Source organism: Corvus cornix, chromosome 4 (assembly GCF_000738735.6).
Source record: "Corvus cornix cornix isolate S_Up_H32 chromosome 4, ASM73873v5, whole genome shotgun sequence".
Lineage (NCBI taxonomy): Eukaryota > Metazoa > Chordata > Aves > Passeriformes > Corvidae > Corvus > Corvus cornix.
Window position 1 is genome coordinate 64,080,245 of NC_046334.1, and position 21,983 is coordinate 64,102,227.

Consider the following 21,983-nt stretch of genomic DNA (forward strand, 5'->3'; position numbering starts at 1 on the left):
TCATCTTTTTACAGTCAGGGTTTTTTTGAAGAATGTGTTGTTCTGGTTTCATATAATATTACCAAAATTTTTGTGCCCTGTTTTGTACTAAGGGTTTTTTTCACAGGGATTTCTTTCAAGCTTTGACCATCACACTTACTAATATTATAATATACTGTCTAATGCATATTAGATTATTTCTGTACAAGATCCACAGAGCAAAAGAACAACTTCTCTCTTCATTAAAACTCAAGTGTGAGAAAAAACAGAAATAACTGACAATGAAAGTTTCAATGGCTTGCTTATGATCAATTAGGTCCTACACAATGTGTACCAGGTGACCAGAAGACATATAGATTCACTCTGAATCCACAATAGGAAGAAGTAGCTCTCCCTTAAGCAATCGAATCTAGGAATGAAATACTGATTTCTGAAAGCATAGCTTTGGCAGGAGATCCCAAAGGAATGGGTTTACAATACCAAAATGGAGAAACAGAACAACACAGTTTCAGATTATTATTATTTCCCATGTTACTTCCTGACTTCTTCAGTCACATGGAACCTAAAGCATCTGAAAGGGTTACCACTGGAGCCAGAGAATAAACAAGCACATTTCCCAGAAGGGAACTCTCCCTTTCTCATAAGGCAGAAATAACCAGCAGATCTAATCATTACTTGTTTCAGAACAAGAGAGTTCCAAACCCTCACTGTTGAAAGGATCTTTGCTAATTTCATACCTGAACTGTCCTACTTCAATGTATTCAAATTGCTTTAGCACAAATCCAATAAACACCTAAAGAGAGAATAAAGTGTGCATCAGAACAGAGACATTAATTCCCATTTGAAATCATTTTGACAGTTATAGACAGGCACTGAAAATCATTTGCACTACGTTATGAAATGTTCCTTCTGCAGTTACAAAAGACAGAGAATCCTGTTGATGTTACAGCTTATTACAGCTTGCATGAACTTATGCCAAGTTTTACCTATAGTCCATGTATTTTTAAGTCTAACTTAATCTTTCACTCATGGAATATTTGAGGTATTACAGTCAAGTAGTTAAGAATCAGCCAAAAATCTAAACCAGATAAAATCCAAAGTACTTATGTATTTAAAAGAATTATCTCTGTATGAACGTACAGAAAAGTTAAGTATTGCAAGCCACACTAGTTTATAGACCTGAAAACACTGTAGTAAATAAAACACTTCTAAGTAAACCACTTACAATTTTATGTTACAGATTCACTGCTTGTATGGACAACTACACAGACTACTGTGTTTGCCACTAGCTCCCCTCACTGCCATTAACATCAAACAATAGCTGTCAACCATGATGCTCATTATCAGTCATAAGAAAGTCCATACTCTCAGTATGGGAGAAGGTATTTCCATTTGTAAATGAAGTTTTATTTAATAAAACTGTCTGTATTGTCCACATCTTTTTATTCCTGAAGTCAATCTTGTGAGCAGTTCTTAAATTGTTGTTACAGAACTCAGAAATTTACATTTACATGCAAAAAACCCCAGAAGTCTGAAGCTATTTGTGGCTGGGCGGGTGGGGGGAGGTGGAAATCTCACCCTCCTTTACGCCTTTGTTTTCACTTACTGTACAACAAATGGACCACTGGAAGTATTTTTGCTGCAAGTGTTCATTGAGCCCACTGGTGAGATCCCTGTATGACAATTTGCAAATGTGGCGAGGTACCAACCTGATCTGAATCCAGAAGACAGTAGTTAACTCGCAGCTGAACCAGTTGAGCAAGCAAGTCTAGAACTTGTCTCTGCAGCTGTACTGACGTTGTTGTTGTGTATTGTTTCAATGCTTTTATGACAAGGGGTTCAAATAAACGAATGTGATTGTGAATAGCATTCTGTAATAGAGAGATTTTAAAGTAATCTAACATCTGAACAGGTTTCTGATTCAAAGCCAAATTAGTTTTAAAAGGAGGAAAAATGTTTTAAATCTAAGGTACAGCTCTTTCAGGAAAATACAGATACCTTATCAGCACGATGTTTTGCTGCACTGGAAATACTAGTTTTCAGCTGTGTAGAAACTTTCTGCAGCACATCAAACCATCTGTTACAAAAAAAATACAAAAAAACCCCACACACATTAAAAAACAAAAAAATAACATACATACTGCCCTTAAATGCATTTTACTTTCCCAAGGCAAATTTCTCGTAATCTACTTGACTGCTTCAAGAATCTTAGTAAATCCAAAGAGCAGAGAGACAGCCTATGAAACACTTTGATCAGAGAAAGATTTTCTAGTCTTTGCTTAGTTATCCTTTTGGCTTTCCTTTAACATATTGACCATTTGCTGTATTTAGAAATTAATGATATACTTTTGAATACAAGCATTTAAAACTATGATGTTTTTTAAAAACTCCAATGATATCCATTTTAATGACTTAACCTTGCTTTGGAAAGCACATTAGTGATAACTGCATTCAGGATGTCCTCACCAAGACAAGCTACTCTGCTTAAGTCTATCGTTTCAAGTTACACAGCACCCCAATGATACTCACATTTATGAAAAACACAAACAAGAAACTCTAGTTCAAGTTAACATTGTAAGTGAAGAAAGTTACCCTGAAGCATCGTGCTCCTGCTCAGCCTGAACCATGTTCCTCAGACTGGCATCAGCAAGGGCCTGTGTGAAGTGTGTGTACGGTGCCATGAAGCAATAGTGGTAGAGGCCAGGCCTCAGACTGGAGGAACCCAAGCGCTGAGCTTTGCCTTGAGCTTTGCTGGGGTTTGAAGACAAGCCATCATACTGAGAAGCCAGATTTGTCCCAAACAACGTTTTCAACAGCTAGAGAAGTAAAGTGGAAGGAAAAGAAGAAAAGTTAAAATTTCAGGGGAAAAAACCCTGACTTGCCTCTCACCATAAACAACCTTTGATGGTTTGAACCTAAATATTTAACTGGAAGTCTGCATATCCATCAGTAAAGCAGTTCTTTGCTTTTCCAGGTTTTTCTGATGCAGTTAACTGGCTAAAGAACACTTTCAGTAAGGTAGGAAACAAGCTTGTTTTCTAAACATTAGCTAAAATAGTTCTGTGAATTGGAAGCAGGTAAAGAAAATACTATATTATTCAGATAGGATGAAGTTACAGAAGTCATGAAAATGGAAGAAAATATGCTCTTTTTGCTCCATGTGGGCAAGGTTTTCTCATACCACTTCCCTTAAAAGCATGGCCAGTCTTAGTATCCAATTGACAGCCAAAGGACATCAGGATTAACTTTCAAGTAACACATACAAAAATACCTCCTTACCTGCTGTACACACACTGTTGCCATTGTTGGTTCTCTGTTGAAACATGATTTTAGATATCCCAAAATTTCTTCTACACACTAAAAAATCAGAAAAACAAGTGCATTAAATTGTGTTTTTCTGGATTATATAAAAGATAACAGTGAAAATTCCTCAGTAGCACAGGTTTTTGTACTAAGTAAAACTACACTAACTTAAGGGAAATCATGGAATTAGATAAAGAAATAAAAATTCAGTATTTTCCTCCTAATCTTAAAATACTACAATGTCTAACACCACAGTTAAGGAGAAAAAAATATCAAGACACAGGAGAGGGAGGAGGGCAATACATCTTCTGACATTTTGCATATTTAAACATATGAATACAGGGAATGACTGAAGGTAAACCATTTGGCTAGAAAAAAGAATCACCACGTGAAATTTAAAAAGTAAAAAATTATTCCGGTTTTCAACAGCAGCAATTTAACCTGGAAAATCTGCTTTAGCACTTTACTCAACTTTGTGGAAGCACAACACCTATAGGACTGCACTCCCCCTTTGAAGAGCAGCAATTTTGAAATCAGTGGTATGTGCTTTCTTCCAGTAAGGACCATGGATATTGGACAAATTAACTACAAAAGAAAAGACAAACAAGTCTTATACCTTTCCAATGTCCTGAAGAGTAGCAAGTTCCAAGATTTGAGAGAGAACATCTAAGGCAGACCGTAAGAAACATCCGAACTTCTCATTAGTGTTCTGGAGATCCAAAGTAACCTGTTCCCAGAAAATAAAACCACAGATTTTCTTAACAATTACTTGACAAGGAGATACAAGTTACTGGAAGAAGTGGGTATTGACACAAAATGATCTCTTGTATAAAATTTCAGTGTATTTCAGCCAACACCACTGACAGCTTAGACTGCCTTATGCATTGCTGGAAAGGCAGGACTCCATTTTGACTAAGAAAAAGGAAGGGATCTTCTAGCTTGAGGAAGGCCTAGGATGTTGACAAGTAATGAAGCTGGATAATGCATTTCTGATAAACACAGTAGGTGTAACAAGAACACAGTCTTTGAAGTGTACATAGAGATGACCAACTCTCTAAGGAATGCATCTTCTGTCGCCTGAATTAATGAGGAAAAAGCTTCCCCATCCTGGAATAAAGTGCAGAGAGAACAGACATGGGAATCTATCTGGCACTACCAAGCCAGCAAAAAGTCATTTGGTAACAGAAATAGTAACAGCAGAGAAACAAGCAATAGGGTGACAATGCCTATCATCAGTTCTTGTTTGGACAGTTTTTGTTTTTATTGGTGGCAGTTGTGATCTTTCTTAATATAAACTGTTTATATAGGTAAATGAGTTGACAGAGGCAGAGCCTGTTTAAAAAAACAAAGTGATTATCCAACCCCATTGCAATTCAATCAAACAATATCATGCAGTACCTTATAATTAGCATGGGTTGCTTTCAAGACATCATACAACTTGAGGTATGATGGAAGATGATAAAAGCTTCCTACTGAAGATGATTTACTTGTTGGAACAGGCCCTGCAGCATCAGCTTGCCTAGAAGCTTAAAAGAATACCATAGATTAGCACCATATGCCTTTTCTAGGTTGCTCATGACATATACATAACATAATTTACCACATCTGCATTATTAAAGAGCATGATTTTTTCAATCCACATGCATATTCCAAACTGCCGAAACACACTGTGCACAACTGGAAAATGAACAGCATTCCAACAGTCCAGCCTGCTGTGGTGAGAGAAACTAACCCAGAAGGCTTAGTACTGAAGTGCATGTACAACTTACAAAACAGAATTAACACGTGTTTCCTTCATTAATTACTAAGAAAAGAAAAGAAAAGGTTTCAAGACTCAGAATGTCATTTCCAAAAGCAATGTAAGCCACTCCTGCCAAAAGCTGGAAAGCAACTTCCAAATTTCTTTTAAGTAACATACGTGTAAGAATTACTTTAGTCAATAGCTGAGTAGATTCAGAAAAAGTGAGGAAAAGGATTCAGCAATGCTTTGGTTCTGAAAAGTACAGTTAATTTTCATAAAAACCATAACAGTAAAAAGGCCTCCACCCACAGCTGCCTTCCACCAATGCAGTACTCTGCCAGCCTCTTGAACTGAAACTCCAGGAAGGTTACTCAGTTTTACTTCTTCTCTCTCTGCTGCAACAACACGGTGTGGGGGGCTGGTAGACAGAAGGGTTATCAGGAGTGATGTGCCTACCTGGACTTGCTTCACCACTCTTTTTAGGGCTCATTGGCACAGATGCCTGTTCCACAGACTCCCTCTCTTTCCCCTTCCTCCGAATCGGACTAAGAGAAGGTGGGTTTGTGAGAGAAGGTAATGCTGCCTAGAATTAAAAGAAGCTTTATTAGTTTTGTAAGCACAAGTAGTTTTTCTTCTTCTACACAATACAAGCATATACTTCTTTTGTTTTAACTCCCCTTTATTTGACTGTCAGTTAAATTAAAATGTTTCAGGTTCAGGACATGAATTTCCTGTGTGAAAAGGAAATAGTTTAATATATTCCCTGCTTTATTTTCAACTTCAGCACAGGCCAATGAGACGAAATCAGAGCTCAATGAGTAGAGTTTCTTTTGATTCCAGATAAAGGAGTGCCAAAATTATATTCACACATTTTTAAAATATGAAGAAATTACTGATCTTAATAATATTGTCTTAAGAGTTTCTAAATCAGTCTCTAAATATATATGCCTCAAAAACCCCCAAACCTGGAAGTACCTCATATAAGCTGTTTCAGAAGTCAAAATATTTTACAGGATATTCAGAAGATAAAAGAGTTATTTTTAGCCCCAAAAGGAGCTCAGTGCATTACAACCAGCCAACCAACCCAAAAGTCAACACATTTCCCAGAGTATGCAATCCAATACTCCACTTACTCTATATACTCCTAACTGAATTAATGTTTCAACTAAAGTCAGCAGGAACAAAAGACTCAAAATTTAGGGTAATATTTTAAACACTGCAAAACTAAAGAAAGATCTGTTATGTGGAAGAAAAATATGTTTTTTTGTATGGTACTTGCTTTACTACACAGAGTGGAGTCATATTATCAAGGAATTAGATACTTACCTGTATCAAGTCTAAAACATGAAGAAGTCTATAGCACAACAGTATTTAAGTCACATAATTTTATTTATTTATTTTTAATATATACCTTTACTGCTGGACCAGGAGCAACATCATCCATTACATGTGCACAAATATTAATGACCTTCAGCAGATGAGAAAAGAGCTGTTCTACTAAAGTGACAAGCGCTCGATCTGCCAGAGCTGGCCAGGGTTCCTCCTGCTTAGCAGCACCTTGGTTTGAATCTTCTTCAGCACTCCAGGGATTCTTTAAGCACTTGGGAGCACTTGCTGCAATTTCAGGAAATAGAAGACAAAATTTGGAATTAAGCACCAAAAAATTTTAGAGGCATATATGGTTATACTGTCTCTGTATGAACAGAAATTCAATCAGAATTTCAAAGCCAGGAGTAGCTGCACAGTTTAAAACAAAACCAACAAAATCTGAGTTCTTTGTACCCAGCTTGTACTAAGCATACTGCAAGTGGCCTTTGGCAACAGGAGGAAATCTGCAAGTTAGCAACAAAGAGGCAGTTTCTCTTCAAACCTCCTGGGTGCAATTTCCCTCTTTATTTCTTCTGCTTAATCCTGCAAGTTTTTCATGGCATACAATCAGAAGAGAGTGAGATACGGGCCTTCTAATGCTAATGGTAAAAATACTAGGACAATCCTACTTCTCTTATCCAGCCTTACCTGCAAGCAAGTTTCCAGTCAAAATCAAAGCATCCTGATGTGCTGAGAGGTCCAGTGGGAACCATGCTGATGAAAGGAGAGACAAGACCAAGCCAGCCATACCAATGGTGCAGCCCTTCTGAGCTTCATCTGAAGAACTTGGCTGGGAAACACTGGAAGTTTAATTTTGGAATGTCATGACTTTTTCCCCCTTTTTGGCAAATTAAAAGTCTTGAGAAAACCAACAGTCAAATAGATGGCTAATAAAATGAAATCTGTGCTACAGAAATACACAGTTAGCACTCAAATACAACTTTGAAAACCCATTTGCAGCAGAGACCTCACAATACTCTGGTTTCTTTAAGAGCCATTACCTTCTTTTTTAATAGCCAATATCAAGGCTATAGTGACATCTACTGACAAACTAAGGAATGCTGTATTTATTTGCTAAACACTACAGTCTTGAACTATCTTCAGTTAAGTTTTGTGTATATGCAAGGTAGGGATGGGAGACATTAGCTACAGTATTCCAATGTAACAAGATATTGCTTTAAAGTGACAAGGAATTAATCAAACAACTGCATTCCATCAAATCCTCTATATTTTTTGAGTGAACACTATCCAAGATGGTAATTTTCTGCTGCATTCTGTATTTTCCTTGATAATAATTATAAGACCACATTTTCCCACAGAAGTCAAGTTTAAGAAAGAGCAGGCAGAGATCACCAGAAGATGTCGGGCAGAATACTCTGTGAATTACACACATCACTTCAAAGCTGAAAGACCTAAATACTTCAGCTTCTTTCAGGAAAAGACTTTACGCAACCTCTAAATTAAGGGAATCTGGGAATATTTCAAAATGTTTTTTAATTTAAAATAATTAAAATCTTCTAATATAGTCACTCTGGTCTAACACAACCACAGGAATTTCAGAAAATCAGATTTACACTAAGTATAGCTATTATTTTGATAAAGATCCAAAGGTAATTTACAGAGCCTTCCTTTAGTTTTTTTGAAGTATTTTCAGAGGCAACTGTTATTTACTTCACATACGGTTAGAAATCCATGACTTAACCCATGCTGGATTAAGTACAGGGTTGGAATGCAGCAGTTCCAATAACTTCTTAATCGTAAGAAAAACAATACTTAAGATGGGAAGGAATTCTGACAAAATTCTCATGTTACTATCCATGTTATTATATTCTTATTATCCAGAATGACAAATGTCTGTATCATTCCACAAAAATAAGATTACAATCCAAACTTGTATAAACATTGGCCAAAAATTTGTAAAGAAGGAATCAGAGGAAAGAGCAAAGGGCTATGTCATTGGATCACTCAAAAATATTAGATATATCTTTTAAAAAAGTATTTTTAGGCTGGGTAAAAGGGAAGAAAGATATACTGATTTTATTTTCCAGCTAAGCACTGCTCACATCCTGAATTACTTCATTTTTTAACACTGGACCTATTGTTCAAGACACCTTCTACATATACAGAGCACACCACACTTAGGGCCAGCAAGGGAAGCAAAGGCCTGTTGACAAGAAAAGCAGCTGAGGGACAGCTGGGTTTTTTTTGGGGTTGGGTTTTATTTTGTTTTTTAAAGTAAGATAAAATTTTGCAGTTGAATAGAATAAGAGAGACAATGACAGCAACAAAGAAAATCAACACAAATTATGTTAAACCTATTTAAAAACCAAACAGCTCCACATGTGCGCATTTCCAGTAGCTACTTTCACAGCACACATGGCACAGCAGTAATAATCAGAGGCAAAATCAAAGCTTTTAGGCTGCCACATGTACATTTTCATTCTGAAGAAACTCTTCAAAATGTAAGCAATATCATGTATTACCCACATTAACACTTATGTATTACAGATACCCCATTTGCTGTTCCCACTCAGTGTGCCAAATGAGAACAATTTAAATTTATTATAGAAGCCAAGATGAACCAGCTTCCTTGACTCACCATTTTTCAACATAAACATGAAATCAAGGTGAAAATGATAATGTTCATATTTTAAAGAGATACTACAAAATACAATATCCCAAATATAAACATTCTTTCAAGAGCATGGAAAATTTTCTCCTATATCATATTTCATAGATGATGACTATCTTTCTATTAGATCAGTTGCAACCAATCCCTGTGACAGACACTGTGGTCCCAGGGATGACAAAGTGCTGGCCCTTAATAGCCAGACAACGTGAAGTTATAATGTGCTGTATTCTGTATAAAGTTCTTAAAGAACTGCTGAAATAAGCTTAACAGCATGTACCTAAACCAGGACTTCCAATGCCTAAGTAAGTCCACTTCTGTTTCACAAATCTGAGTTTCAGAAGCTTGATTAACAAAAGAGGGAACATACCCACAGTGCCATCCCACACTCCAGGTGCAGACTGGAAATGTTGTGGAGAGAAGACACAAAGCTTCACAGCAGCCAAACTGAAAAGTAAACACCAAGAACTGAATTAGTTTCACCACATGAAGAGTTAGCAACATGGCACCTTAGGAGTTAGAATTAAATCTATTATACTGCCATTATCACAGAACAAAAGCTGCAGATACAAATATAGCCAGGAAACAATAAAAAAATAAAGCAAGCGTGCAAAAAAAGAAGTCTGCCACCACAGCAAGGAAACTCAAAGAAACTCATATGTACAAAAACTCACATACAAGAAAACTCACCGTAAGTGCTCTTGTAGTGGATATTGTCAATGCATGGGAAATTGCTGCAATAACCCTTGAAAGGTTGTTTTCCATAGTGATATCTGTTGGACTTTGCAGCATATTGTAACCTCTGTATGTTCTGAAATAAAAACATTTATATCCACTAAAACATGTACTTAGAAAACCCCATCCCAATCAAAAATGATTAATTTTATTACTTATATACTTAAGTATTTAAGGTTAAATTACTATTATGTATTTCACAGACCACTTAGAACATAAAAAAACCAGAGAATAGTCTAAATACCATGTTGTATTGTAATGTTTTTGAGGTTGTATTAGTAAATGCTATTTAATTTATAAATAAAACCTCTTTGTTAGCAAGCTGAAATAGTAGATCAGCTGTCAATATCTAACTAGATACTTGAGAAATGACCACAAATTTAACATTAGTCTTTGCTGTTGCTCAAATCCATTCAACATTTTTGCATGTTGCATTTCTGCATGTCACAAACTTTGGATTTTTACTGTAGAAAAAGTCTACTTTCTATCCAGATTAACACTGAATCCCCAAAGTTCTATTGCTCCATACTACAGTATGTATCTTAAGTGACATGATCAAGATCATGTATCAGAAAGGTATATAATTAAAACTTGTATGACAAACTGATAGAAGCAAACAGCCCCTATAAATATATACAACTCATACTGTCTGTAAGACAGAAAAAGTATAGTTGGCAGCAAAAATACAAGATCACACTATCAAAACTAGAATTTATTTTTAAATTATAAAGGGAGTACAGCCTTCTGCAATCACAATCATTAAATAGGATGTGGAGAGCTATAAATCTGGATTAACATATCTGAAGAAGCGTAACATACATACAATTAGCTTGAAAAGCTGCACCTATCTGTCCAATTTAATGGACAAGTAGGGTGAATTCAGGATGGAGAGGAAAAAAACTATCTCAAAACAATGACTCTCAATGTGTGAGTGCATCATCAGTAACTCACAGCGTATTCTTTAAACATGAGTCTGTTTCTGTGGAGCTTAAAACTACTACAGGTGCTCCTACAGACTAGAACAAGAATTCATAAGCACATGGATTTGGAGGATTTAACTACAATTCTATACACTTGAAAGCGAAATTTGGCTCTCCATTCCTTTTGAAGCAAGGCCAGATAGATAACACACCTGGTGATAGTGCTCACTGCAAAGTGAGATGGGGGCTGCGTTTCATGCATGAGGAGTTTCAGGTAGACACTGCTTTGGTCTCGTGCTACTGCCACAACTGGGTCAGCCTGTCCTTGATCACAGTTATAAAACAGCTTTGGAACAAGCCTGAGAGAAAATTAAATGTCAAAAATAAAAATTATTATTCAGATATTATTTAACACCCAATTTAAAGTACATTTAATAGACAGTTCAGCAAGCTACATATGTTAATTACGCATATCAAACTGTAAATAAAAGCTGTTAGAGAAACTCATTAAGCTGAATTCATTTTTATGTAACTGCTCCTCATTACAATCAAGGAGCTTAAGTCAGGAAAAAGGAACTACTCCAGACATATGCTAATTTAAAAAAAAATCTCCTCTGGAGATACCTCCCTATACATACTACAACAAACACTCCCATAGAGTACTTTTCTCTTGCTGTTCCCTTGTCTCCCCAGATATTTTCCCCATGAATATCTGTATCAACTGAAAAGTAATTTTTACCTGAAAAGAGTAATTTTTCACCATCTGATTTCTACGCAGCAAAATGTAAACATAAAATCAAATCCAGTCTTCTTGAACAACAATATTCTCAACTTATGTAAAAGTGAAAAACTACTGTACACGTTTTTGTAATTTCAGTGAGAGTACTTCCAATGAACGTCCATACTGAATGTTTCGAGGGCTTTCTGCAAGCTTGTAGTAGCTTTCTTGGGCAGTTAAGTCTTTTCCAATCTTAACACACCTCCTCTCACTAAGTCAGCATGAAGATAGAAAAAATCTTCAACTTATTACCATTCAGTTAATAAGGTAACTCCATTTCAAAATCAAGTCCCTTAATAAAAGCAACAACTCTATGATGCAACAGTTCATGATTCCTCTGCTGAGCTGCTTTGGCAATATAAACACTTTTAAATGTCAGAACTTTAAAGGTTTTGTTGTACTTTATTTGTTATTATGACTGGACAGCAATTAATAGTATGAAAACACTAGGAAAGAAACTCCTCTGATAATAAAATATACCAGGAATTTAGTATTACATGCTCCCAACTTCTTTAAACATAAAATTTAAGTCTATGAATTCTAATAAACAAACTACCAACCAATCCCTACCCTTTGCTGCATTTATCTGTACAGCAGCTATAATTGCAGCAGGTCACAGCAAACAAGTACTTTGCAAACAAATTTAGCTGCTGCACTATAATCAGTGAGCATGGAAGTTTTAAGATACACTGTGTATGACTATGTATGTTAAAACTATAATGGTTGGGATTTTGGACAAATCTGTAGAATTGCAACATTTTAAGTTGATCAGCCACTGGATACTGAACAAACCACTTAAGCATGAAGAAAAATATTCTGAGGAAGCTGCAACTGACCCTCAGAATGTAATAAAGTTAAATGTAATTGGATTGCTAAAAGAAAGCAAAGTACAATTGCCTGATGAGTCAGAATGATGCATGTTCCAGGTACCATAAAGATGCATTTGTTTCCTATCTCTCTTTTAAACAAATATATTAAAAACACCCAAATGTTTGTTTTAGTTATAGGTACACATCAATATGCAAGCATCTTTCTACTTTTTTTTTTCCTATAAATAAAAATGCCACATATACCTCATTAATGAAGCTGCAGCCACGTGTCTCACTCTTGGATCTTCATCTCCAAGCAGACTTATTACAACATTTTCAAGTACTCTCTCCTGAAGTTTTAATAGCTAGAAAAGAAGTTAGCACAGTAAATAAAGCTCACTGAACATTTTCATCATTTGAGCATACTGCTAGAAGAGAGTTAACAAGTGAGAATTCATCTGTCATACAAGTCTGGAAAAGACCATCTTTACCTTAACATTGTCAATCACATTAACTAACTACACAAATGCCCATTTTTTTAAAGTTAAAAAAAAAAAACCAAACCACAAAACACATGCACCAGAGAATGCTAAGATACCTGAATCTCCATACTAAGGATATTCCCAGTTGTAGTAAGTTTTACAACATGAGTCTATTTACACAAAAAATACAACAGCTATAAGTGTTGACAGAATTTAAAAACAAGTGATGACATTGCACTGGTACCTTAATTCAGAAACACAATATACTGATTGAATAATTTACTTACACCAGTATAATGATGAATACCTCTGTGCAAGCTCTCAGTTTTTCCTTCCAAGAAGCTGACTAGCCTATGATAAAACAGAATTTAGAGGACATTAGTTAACCTTGTGGGTTATTTCTCCCTTCAGTGCTCTGAGTGTTCTTTTTGTTTGTTTTTTTAAAAACACCACTGTAGTGAAAATGTAAGTAGTAAACATTTTTTGCAACCTTTAGAAAAGGTAAGCTATTTGCTAACCTACTATCTGGCTAGTGTAACCAAAGAAAAACAGTCCTTCTGTTAAAAAAACCCCATTATTTAAAGACCATTATTATAATTGTATTTTTTACCCATGCACAGAACAATCGGACTATTTTGAAAAGACAGTAACCCATTCCAAAACTATTCACAAAGAGTCCACTTTTGTATGACTAAGGATAGCTTGAAGAATTTTCATATAAACATCTTTTGTCTTTCAGCTTGGAAGAACCAATAGAGAATGATGGAAAGCAAGAAAAAGAACTCGAGTCACCTTTATTTCAGTATTAACAGAAACTGAGTGACTACAGAGAGCTAACAACAGACAACAAGTTAGGGACTTTCTCTTTAAAAATACACATAACTTGATGGAAAAACTAAGCTAGATTCCAAATTATGTGGTCCCTCTCTGATCACACATTTACAGAAGACTTTATACAACAGACCAATGAACTAAAAACTCCTATACAGTGTCTCTAGGATTGGGCTTGGTTGTGAAGTCAGTAGCAGCTTGACAAAGGAATTCATACAGGATTGACTGATCTGAATTAGTTTTATGAAACCCATTAATGCTTCAGAAGAAATTTCTCCATTACAGTTCCAGTTTCCTATACTTCTCTGCACTTCAGCTATTACATCCACGGAAAATACAAACACTCACCGAAAATCTACCTCTGCAAGTGTTTCCAGAAGTTCTGTCCTTACAAGCCAGTATGAACTGTTCTTCAGAGTTAGGAGGTCAACAATCAATTGCAAACCTAGTTCACTGTAACTGCTACTGCATAAGCTCATGATGCAATGCTGAGAAGAAAAAACAACTTTCAGTTACATTACAGAAGAGGTTCTCCGAATAGCAGAATGAAAGTGACCAAAAAAACCCAATCTGTTTTATTTAGAATACTAAAAAATTATTGCATAAGAGCTAGGAGGAAGTACCAGAGCTAGGTACTTTACAAGGCTAGAACACCATCTTCATGTGAACTGCTAAAACCTGATGCTGCAGTTAAACTTTGGAGAGGAATGCAGGCCTCAGAGATCAGAGGGCAATCCTCCAAAAGAAGGCTCACAGGGCTTAAACACTCCATGCATTATATTTTGATCTGTTCAAAAACAGTCTCCTAATTCCCACAGGGTATTTTTAGACACCTGGTTCTGATTTCCAAAGTTTCTGAAAAAGCCATACGTCCATATTTGAAAGTTCAGCTATAGGCACAATGTGTGATCTTTGGAAAAAGTTACAGAACTCCACACTTCCATGTCTTATTTAACTACACAAAATGTACTTTCTTGTTTGAGGATTAACATCCCAAAGGACATAACATTTCTGCCAAAATGTATAAAGTCAGGCTACATTAGGTACTGAGAAAAAGAAAGAACAAAAGTTGACTAGTATTAAGCTGCCTGAACTGAACAGTTCTGGTGAAGCTTTCTAAAAAGCCATTATCACAAGTATAATCACACATGAAATCACTATACAAAAACATGAAGATTGCTGAACAGAAGGTTAAAAAGACAGCCACATTTACCTAGTTGGACTTCCTTTCCTCAGCTGTATCACAAGCCCCTCCTCTCTGCATATAAAATCCTAATTTCCATACACAAGCTACATTTTACTAAAATTTATGCTTTGCCTCACTGGTCTTTAAACTGCAATCATCAGCCACCTTGTGCCTCTCCTTGACAGAAGAATTTCCCTCAACCTACAATTTGTCTGTGTTCTACTTTATTGGAAAAACCCTCAAAGAAAGCTCACTTCTTCACCCCTCTGCTTTTTCACCAAACACCTTCCACAGATTTTATTACAGAAATAAAAATTCACATACTCTAAGTTCCACTCACCAGTTCAGCTGTCATCTCTATTTTAACAACTGCCTACAGGATCTTTCACCCAATTTGAACTGCTTGCTTTCCTGAGACTTTCCCCACTTTTAAAATTATTATTTCAGAAAATAATCACTATTTTACCTGTCATTTTTCACATTTAATTTTCGTTCTCCAAATACAGGCTACAACCAGGCATTGTATGTTCACACTTCCCTGTTTAGCCTTCATAGCCTTTCTAGCTAACGCACTCATCCTACTGTTGGTTAATGTAACGTTTACATTTCTCATGAGAAATATCACAATTAGGTTATAATGCTACATGACCTAACCACATAATTATTTTCTATCTGTATATTCCTCCATTTCTGTGCCAATAAAGTTCTTAGGGAAGAAATCATTTTTTGCTCCATGTTTATACATCTGCGCATAGCAGGATCCCAGTAATGAATCACAACCCTGTGATCTATGGTGGTGCAAATAAATTCCTACTGCTTACCCTCACAGCTGTACAAGCCAGTTTGCAAGTAACAGAGGACTCATCTTTCAATGTTTTCTGTAACAGAGGTATGCAGTCTATCAAGGAAAAGAGATTTCCTAAAAAAAAAAAAAAAAAAAAAAAAGCAATGAAACATTGCTATGTTACATTAGAAGACAAAAAGAACAAAAAGACACCCCTAAAATAAATTGTTACCTGTTGAGCTTCTGACATTTATTAGCCATTTTTCCACATCAAAGCGGGATTTAATTAGAATGGAGTTGACAATTGTTCCACAGAGAATGGCCGTAGCTCCTCTAATCTGGGGATCTCCATGGTCAATGTAGTTCAGAATGTCCGATACATATTGCTCCTCTAAGAAAGTAAGTTACAACTACTTTATTTTAAAAATACTAGTATTGGACCTTACTGATTCCTAAAAATGTTTCAGTGGAGGTCTCAACTATTGGACAATCAATATCAGCACATCCAAAATACGTCCACCATAGTTCTCCCTTTTTGAGATCTTTCTGTGCAAGCAATCTACATACAGATCAATCACACCATTCAAACCAACAATCACATATATAAACACTAGTGATTAATTTCAACTGTAAACAAAATGCTCTGGGGAAATCTAAGAAGCATTTTGGTCAATATATCATACCAGCCGCACACTCCAGGTCCCTGCGATTCATTTGTAAAAACAAACCTAATGGCTTAGAAACCATCTATAAGAAGGACTGAACTAAATTAGAAGAAAACATTTGTAAAATAAACAAACCCCTTCTACATACTAATTGTTTTAAAACAGCTTCAACTTGTCAGAAGCTCTACAAGTTCATACACTGAAACTTAAATCTTACTACAAAAAATATACCTCACCACACACACAGCACGTTCATTCCAATTTGTGCAATATTTGCTCTCAAATACTAAACTGGATCTGGAGTTTTCAGTGTAGTTGCTGCCTCACTGATTTGGGAACCCAAACACACTATTAAAATGGAATATGTGAACCGCAACATACCATACTCTTCTCCCATTGCCTCCAGGGGTGTTTTATACAGTTTGCTGAAGAAAGATTCAGGGTGAAGTGCAACGGCTGCTCCAACACAACTTACTGCCAAGGCTTTTACACTGACTCTCACATCTCTATCAGGAACTAAAGCTGCGGGGAAGAAATAAAAATTAATAAAAGGAAGGCATTTAAAAGCTCCCACAATTGTTTTAGATTTAATTAAAAACACTATATAAAATAACACTATATAAAATAAATTAGCATGGACAAAAATATGAAGGCAGAGCAAGCAGTTCCAGTTTATCAGAGGCAGCAGAGATATATGGCTGCTTTTTTGCCTTCCTCAAATAAACTGTATTTGAAATATACTTGAAATATTCAAATACAGCCTTAACATACTTCCAGATCACTTCCTTCCAAAACCAATACATTATATGGGTACATGAGCAAGTAAGAGTTTAGAAAAGGGAAAAAACCAAACATCTTAAATCAGTCATACACCATGACAGGAATGTGGTTAAGTCCCCATCCCTGGAAGTATTTAAAAACCATGTAGATGTGGTGCTTAGGGACTGCCACAGAAAAACCTCCAATATTTCCAATAAAGTGAGATGAAAACCAAGACAAAGCAAACTGATCGTATTTCCAACTTTGTACATGAAGAGACACAGAAAACCAATGAACCTCAAAGACAAACGTACCTCCTTTGTCCCCAGTGAGCAGGAAGGAAGCTGACAGCAGCCTGACGCAGTGCACCAAAGGAGCACAGTCTCTGTCAGTATAGTGCCCTATGTCCCCCTTTACCCTGGAGGGCTATTGAAGGCAAATCACAACGTTTATACAGAGAAAAATTAATCTTCATTGAAATAAAATATTAAGCACAACAAGATTTAGAAATACTGCACATCCTCAAATGTGTAAAGTTTAACACAAAATGAATATATAATATTCATATATAGTTTAATATATCTTCCAAAAAAAGGCCTCAAAATGTAATGCTCTGGGGAAGTTTATACCCAGTATCAGAGCTGGTTCAATTTTATTACAGAAACACTATATTGCAGATTTTTCTAAACTACCTAGACTTGCTGTTTGCATCTGAAGAGCGTGCTAAACTACTTGTTGCCATCACACTTTGGAAACTTTGTATGAAAAGCATATTATTTCCTAGTTGTTCCCAAAGAAGACTCACAGTTTTCTGTAGTTTCACATTTAGAATTCCCCAATAGTCCAAGCTGATCTAATTCTGCCTGCCACAAATGAAACTTTTGCCCCAGCTCAGAACAAAGTCCAAAGGTAAAGTCAAAAAAGAGGAAATCAGTAACTTGTAGTTAGAATGGCACAAGGCTCAAAGACTAACACCTGAGAAGATCATGAAGTTACCTACACAGGAAGCAACCAGCACAAAGATATTTCAAGCAATAAAGTAACAGTGTAGCCTACTAATACACAGACAAAAAGGGTTTGTGTTCTCAGCAGTGTGTTCTGGTATGGCTTTGCTGGTGATTGCGTTTAAGATACCACCATTTATGAATTCACCTTACGTTAAATGAAATTCAGGCTCTAACTCAGATTCCCTATGCAACCTTAGTTACTTTGACCTGTAACAAGGCACATCACATATACATGCTTTCCAGTAATTTACTTCATCATAACTGTAATTTTAGGGGTTTTTTTTAAACTTCATTGTTTTAAACTTTAAAACTGACCACTTCTCACCTTGTTCTCATGATCACCAGCATCTGCTGCATCTTCTTTCGATATAAATCGATCCACACTGCTATCAGAGGGCTGCCTACTATGGCTCATAGTTTTCAGCAGGTGAGGCTGCTGAAGAGCTTTAGAAAAGGGCAATTCATGAAATACCATTTCAGATACAAACTAAAAGCACTTTAATTAAACTTAATTATACAAACATAAAAAATAAATCAGCAGTGATCAAAACAAGTGATTGGTTACATGTGTTGAAATATATTCTTTATTTTACGTATCAATCTAGTTATTTGCTTTTCATATCCATTCATATCCATACATGAGTCTCCATTCCCTTGGAAGTGCAGATGCACCTGAACACCTGTCTTAATGGTGTCACCAGTCTGGCCCCCCCCTTGTATTTATCAACTTACCAAGAGAAGAATTTCTGAAGGACTCTGATGAATCATCTTGGAGAATATTTGCAGCTTCATCTTCCTCATCCTGTAGCTGCCCAATTTGCATTCCAGAATACTGTCCTTCAGCACCCTCCAAAACCTACACAGTGCAAGGACAGGACTTAAAATAACTTACCTTTACACAGAGTATTAAATCTGAAACATGCAGTGTTAGTAATCTAGAAATGATCTGAAAGCAAATATGAGCCTTATAAACATCAGTGTCCAGCTGCATGCAAGGCCCAAAGCACTTCCCCTCCTCCGGCAGCACTGGGGCTATTGGAGGCCATAGTTCCATCTGAGAGTCTCCCAGCTGAGCCATGAACTTGGCTATTAACAGGAACAAACTGGATCTCTCTGTCCATTGCTCCCCTGCAGCTCCCCTTGTTTCTTCATCACAAATGTCTCTCTCTCAGCAGTTACAAATTACAACCAACACCTTTACTGCCACAAACTGAACTTGGCTCTTGCTGTCAAACTCCCCCATAACCTAAATTGTCCTGGATATGTGAAGTCAAACTGAGAACACAGTGTAGAACAAGAAAGGACAAATAAGTATAAAGTATTTTAATTTCTTCATTCAAAACCAGAGACTACTAAAATGGACTCGTCTGGAAGAGAGTTTGACCCTTGGAACCAAGGCAATATATAGGCAGTAGGTATACAGAAAAATAACCATAAAAATTAATCATAACAATCAACAATAGAAAAAAAACCAATTTCACTAATTTTATCAGAAAATAGGACACTTCTTCAGTTTCTTCCTGTCTTCATAAGCACCTGGAAATTGTTCATTAAAAAGCTTGTGTGTCAGTAACTTGGACAGCTATTTAGTCTGTCAATTAAAAAAGATAATTTTACATGTAATTACTGCTTGTAAACAGTATGCAAACAGACATATGGAACAGTCTGACAAGAATTTGCATAAACGCATCAATAAACACACCTTGTCAATAAATGCCTGCTCACTGTGGCCTCTGCACTACCTTCATTCACTACCTTTAATTCAGACAGCAATTATCATCACTCCTTTGGTTCTTGAATCCTCACACTTGCAGAAGTATTTTCTTACCGTAATTATAAGTTTTCTATTTTTTGCAGTGCTAAGAGACTATTACTCTTCCAAAGTTACTATCAGAAAACTAGAGTCAAAAGTTTGATAATGTTTGAAAAAGTCTTAAAAAGTTCTAAATTTTCCCCCTTTTGCATTTTCTGCTCTGGCTTCCAGTAATTGTATTTTTGCTGGTTTTATTACAACCTCACAATACAATTGCCCAAGAGAGAAAAATGTCTCAAAATAGCTATACTGTATGCACATTTCAGGTGTTTATTAGATATGTAACTGCTACATTAGTAAATCATGCAGTATTTGCCCATTATAGGAGAAATCCTTACGATGGAATAAAAAGGAAAAAAAAAGATGATGACTTGTGTTGCCAAGTGTAAAAGCACAGGCAGAAGGCAGTGTGAAGCATTATGTTCCAAAAATATTCCTTTATCATTCCAAATAAACTGTTCACCCTTTAACACTTCCATTAACCCTCCTGCACCAAAACAATTATTAATATATCTACACAAAATTAAGGATATATTACTAAGAGAATATATTTATGTCAGGACTTTGATGCTGCCATTCTTTCAGTGAGCAAAATTTGTAATGCTTTCCCATGACGTACCCAGAGAACAAACTGATTACAGCTTTCTAGTTTTTCATTATTGCTAAAGTGAAAGTGTTAAAAGGAGGTCAAGCTCTCCAACAGAGGTGTGAGCTGCTGACCTTTCCTCTGTTACTAGCTGAGGACTGAAAAGTAGAAGATGAGTAAGGAGACGAATCCAAGTCTGGGCCCTCCATGGAAGAGCTCTGAGATATGTCGGGACCCTTGGCAGAAGGAGATCCCCCCTCTGCCCGCTGCACACTTACAATTTCAGAGCTGTCCGAAGGGGTTACAGCAGAGTCTGGACCTTCTGTAGTAGTCTGAGAGCTATCACTAATTGGTGAGGAAGCCTGTGTGCCATCATTCAAATCCATAGTGGCATCTGACTGGACAGCACTGATCTGGCTGGAGCTTCGACTAAGTACTTCATCATCTTCCCCTTCAGTAGCTGTACTTGTCAAATCACAGCTGGCTAGGTCTACAGAGTCTGACTGCAGCGTATGCTGGGAACGGGGCTGCTCTGTGATGATGTCGTGTCCTGTGGCATCAGCGGCTGAGCTCCCCGCTGACCCAGCTGTCGACACACCTGATGAAGAAGCCAGTTCACTGGTTATCTCACCCTTCACAGAAGCTGCAAAACACAGGCATTTATGAATCAATCCAGTGTTTGAAATTCTATTTCCCTCTCAGCATGAACCCAAAGATTAAACCACATATTAAGCTAGCTAAGGAAAGCATGTAACCAAACTGTTAAACTATAGGTAGGAAAATAGGCATCTTCTAAGATGTCACCCTATCTCTGCCAGTAACTCCCATTAAAAACAGAATGCAGTCAACTTCATTAAGTTTTATACTCAGCAGTATTTATGGTTTCAGTTTTGCTACCATGTCTTTTGAATGCCCATACACTTCCTCATGACCATAACACATCATTTACACAATTTACATAGAGCAATAACAGAATGTATTAGCTGACTGCACTGCTAAAGAGAAAGGCAGGTACCTGCAAACGATGCAGCACTGACATCAGATCGGGTTTCAGAATCATCATCCAAGCTCTCTTCTTCACCAAGAAGTACTTTACCTGAGAAGTGATATAAGAAAAACCTTTAGTTTTCAAAAATTATAGTCAGCTTGAAGTGTTCAACAGTTGAAGTCAGTTAGATGTGAAATCTGTTTTTTAAAAAGTTTATCCAAATAATTTTTCATAGCTATGACAGGCAACAGATGAAAAAATAAGGGAATGAATAGAATGCACATCCAGTCCCTCGCTAATTCATCAGGAAAGAAACAGGCAGCAGTGACAAGGAAACAGAGTTAAGTAATCTTATTTACCAGCGTAACCATTCAGGAAACTACCTACAATCTTATTACTTCTAGGTTTTTTTTTTGTGGACTACGTTTACAATCTCATTAATTTCATCAAGTATGTGCTACTCCTAAGGACTGGATAACTGGCATCTGGATGTCTGCCCTCAACTCTGAAGGGCATTAATGCACCACAAGTAATAGAATAAATAACCTCTTCCTCCTTAAGGCTACAAAACTTATCAAAGGCTGCTTGGAACTCCAGAGATAACAGAACAGAAAATGCCC

General features: G+C 36.5%; 1 protein-coding gene across 3 annotated transcripts in view; it reads right to left on the reverse strand.

Moving 5' to 3' along the window:
• The window catches only part of HTT (huntingtin), a 78,735-nt gene that overhangs the window by 37,690 nt on the left and 19,062 nt on the right, over positions 1–21,983 (reverse strand). For all 3 annotated transcript variants that reach the window (XM_039550440.1, XM_039550439.1, XM_039550438.1), the window contains 24 exons: positions 21,391–21,471; positions 20,654–21,018; positions 18,709–18,832; positions 18,302–18,420; positions 17,284–17,395; positions 16,592–16,732; positions 15,778–15,936; positions 15,583–15,680; positions 13,924–14,063; positions 13,032–13,095; positions 12,527–12,627; positions 10,888–11,034; positions 9,711–9,831; positions 9,391–9,467; positions 7,040–7,191; positions 6,435–6,637; positions 5,480–5,606; positions 4,681–4,808; positions 3,899–4,009; positions 3,259–3,336; positions 2,572–2,795; positions 1,978–2,056; positions 1,689–1,850; positions 717–772 (listed from right to left, as the gene is read on the reverse strand). In XM_039550440.1, the coding sequence (XP_039406374.1) occupies positions 717–772; positions 1,689–1,850; positions 1,978–2,056; positions 2,572–2,795; positions 3,259–3,336; positions 3,899–4,009; positions 4,681–4,808; positions 5,480–5,606; positions 6,435–6,637; positions 7,040–7,191; positions 9,391–9,467; positions 9,711–9,831; positions 10,888–11,034; positions 12,527–12,627; positions 13,032–13,095; positions 13,924–14,063; positions 15,583–15,680; positions 15,778–15,936; positions 16,592–16,732; positions 17,284–17,395; positions 18,302–18,420; positions 18,709–18,832; positions 20,654–21,018; positions 21,391–21,471 (3,169 nt within the window). The remainder of the gene's footprint in view (positions 1–716; positions 773–1,688; positions 1,851–1,977; positions 2,057–2,571; positions 2,796–3,258; positions 3,337–3,898; positions 4,010–4,680; positions 4,809–5,479; positions 5,607–6,434; positions 6,638–7,039; positions 7,192–9,390; positions 9,468–9,710; positions 9,832–10,887; positions 11,035–12,526; positions 12,628–13,031; positions 13,096–13,923; positions 14,064–15,582; positions 15,681–15,777; positions 15,937–16,591; positions 16,733–17,283; positions 17,396–18,301; positions 18,421–18,708; positions 18,833–20,653; positions 21,019–21,390; positions 21,472–21,983) is intronic.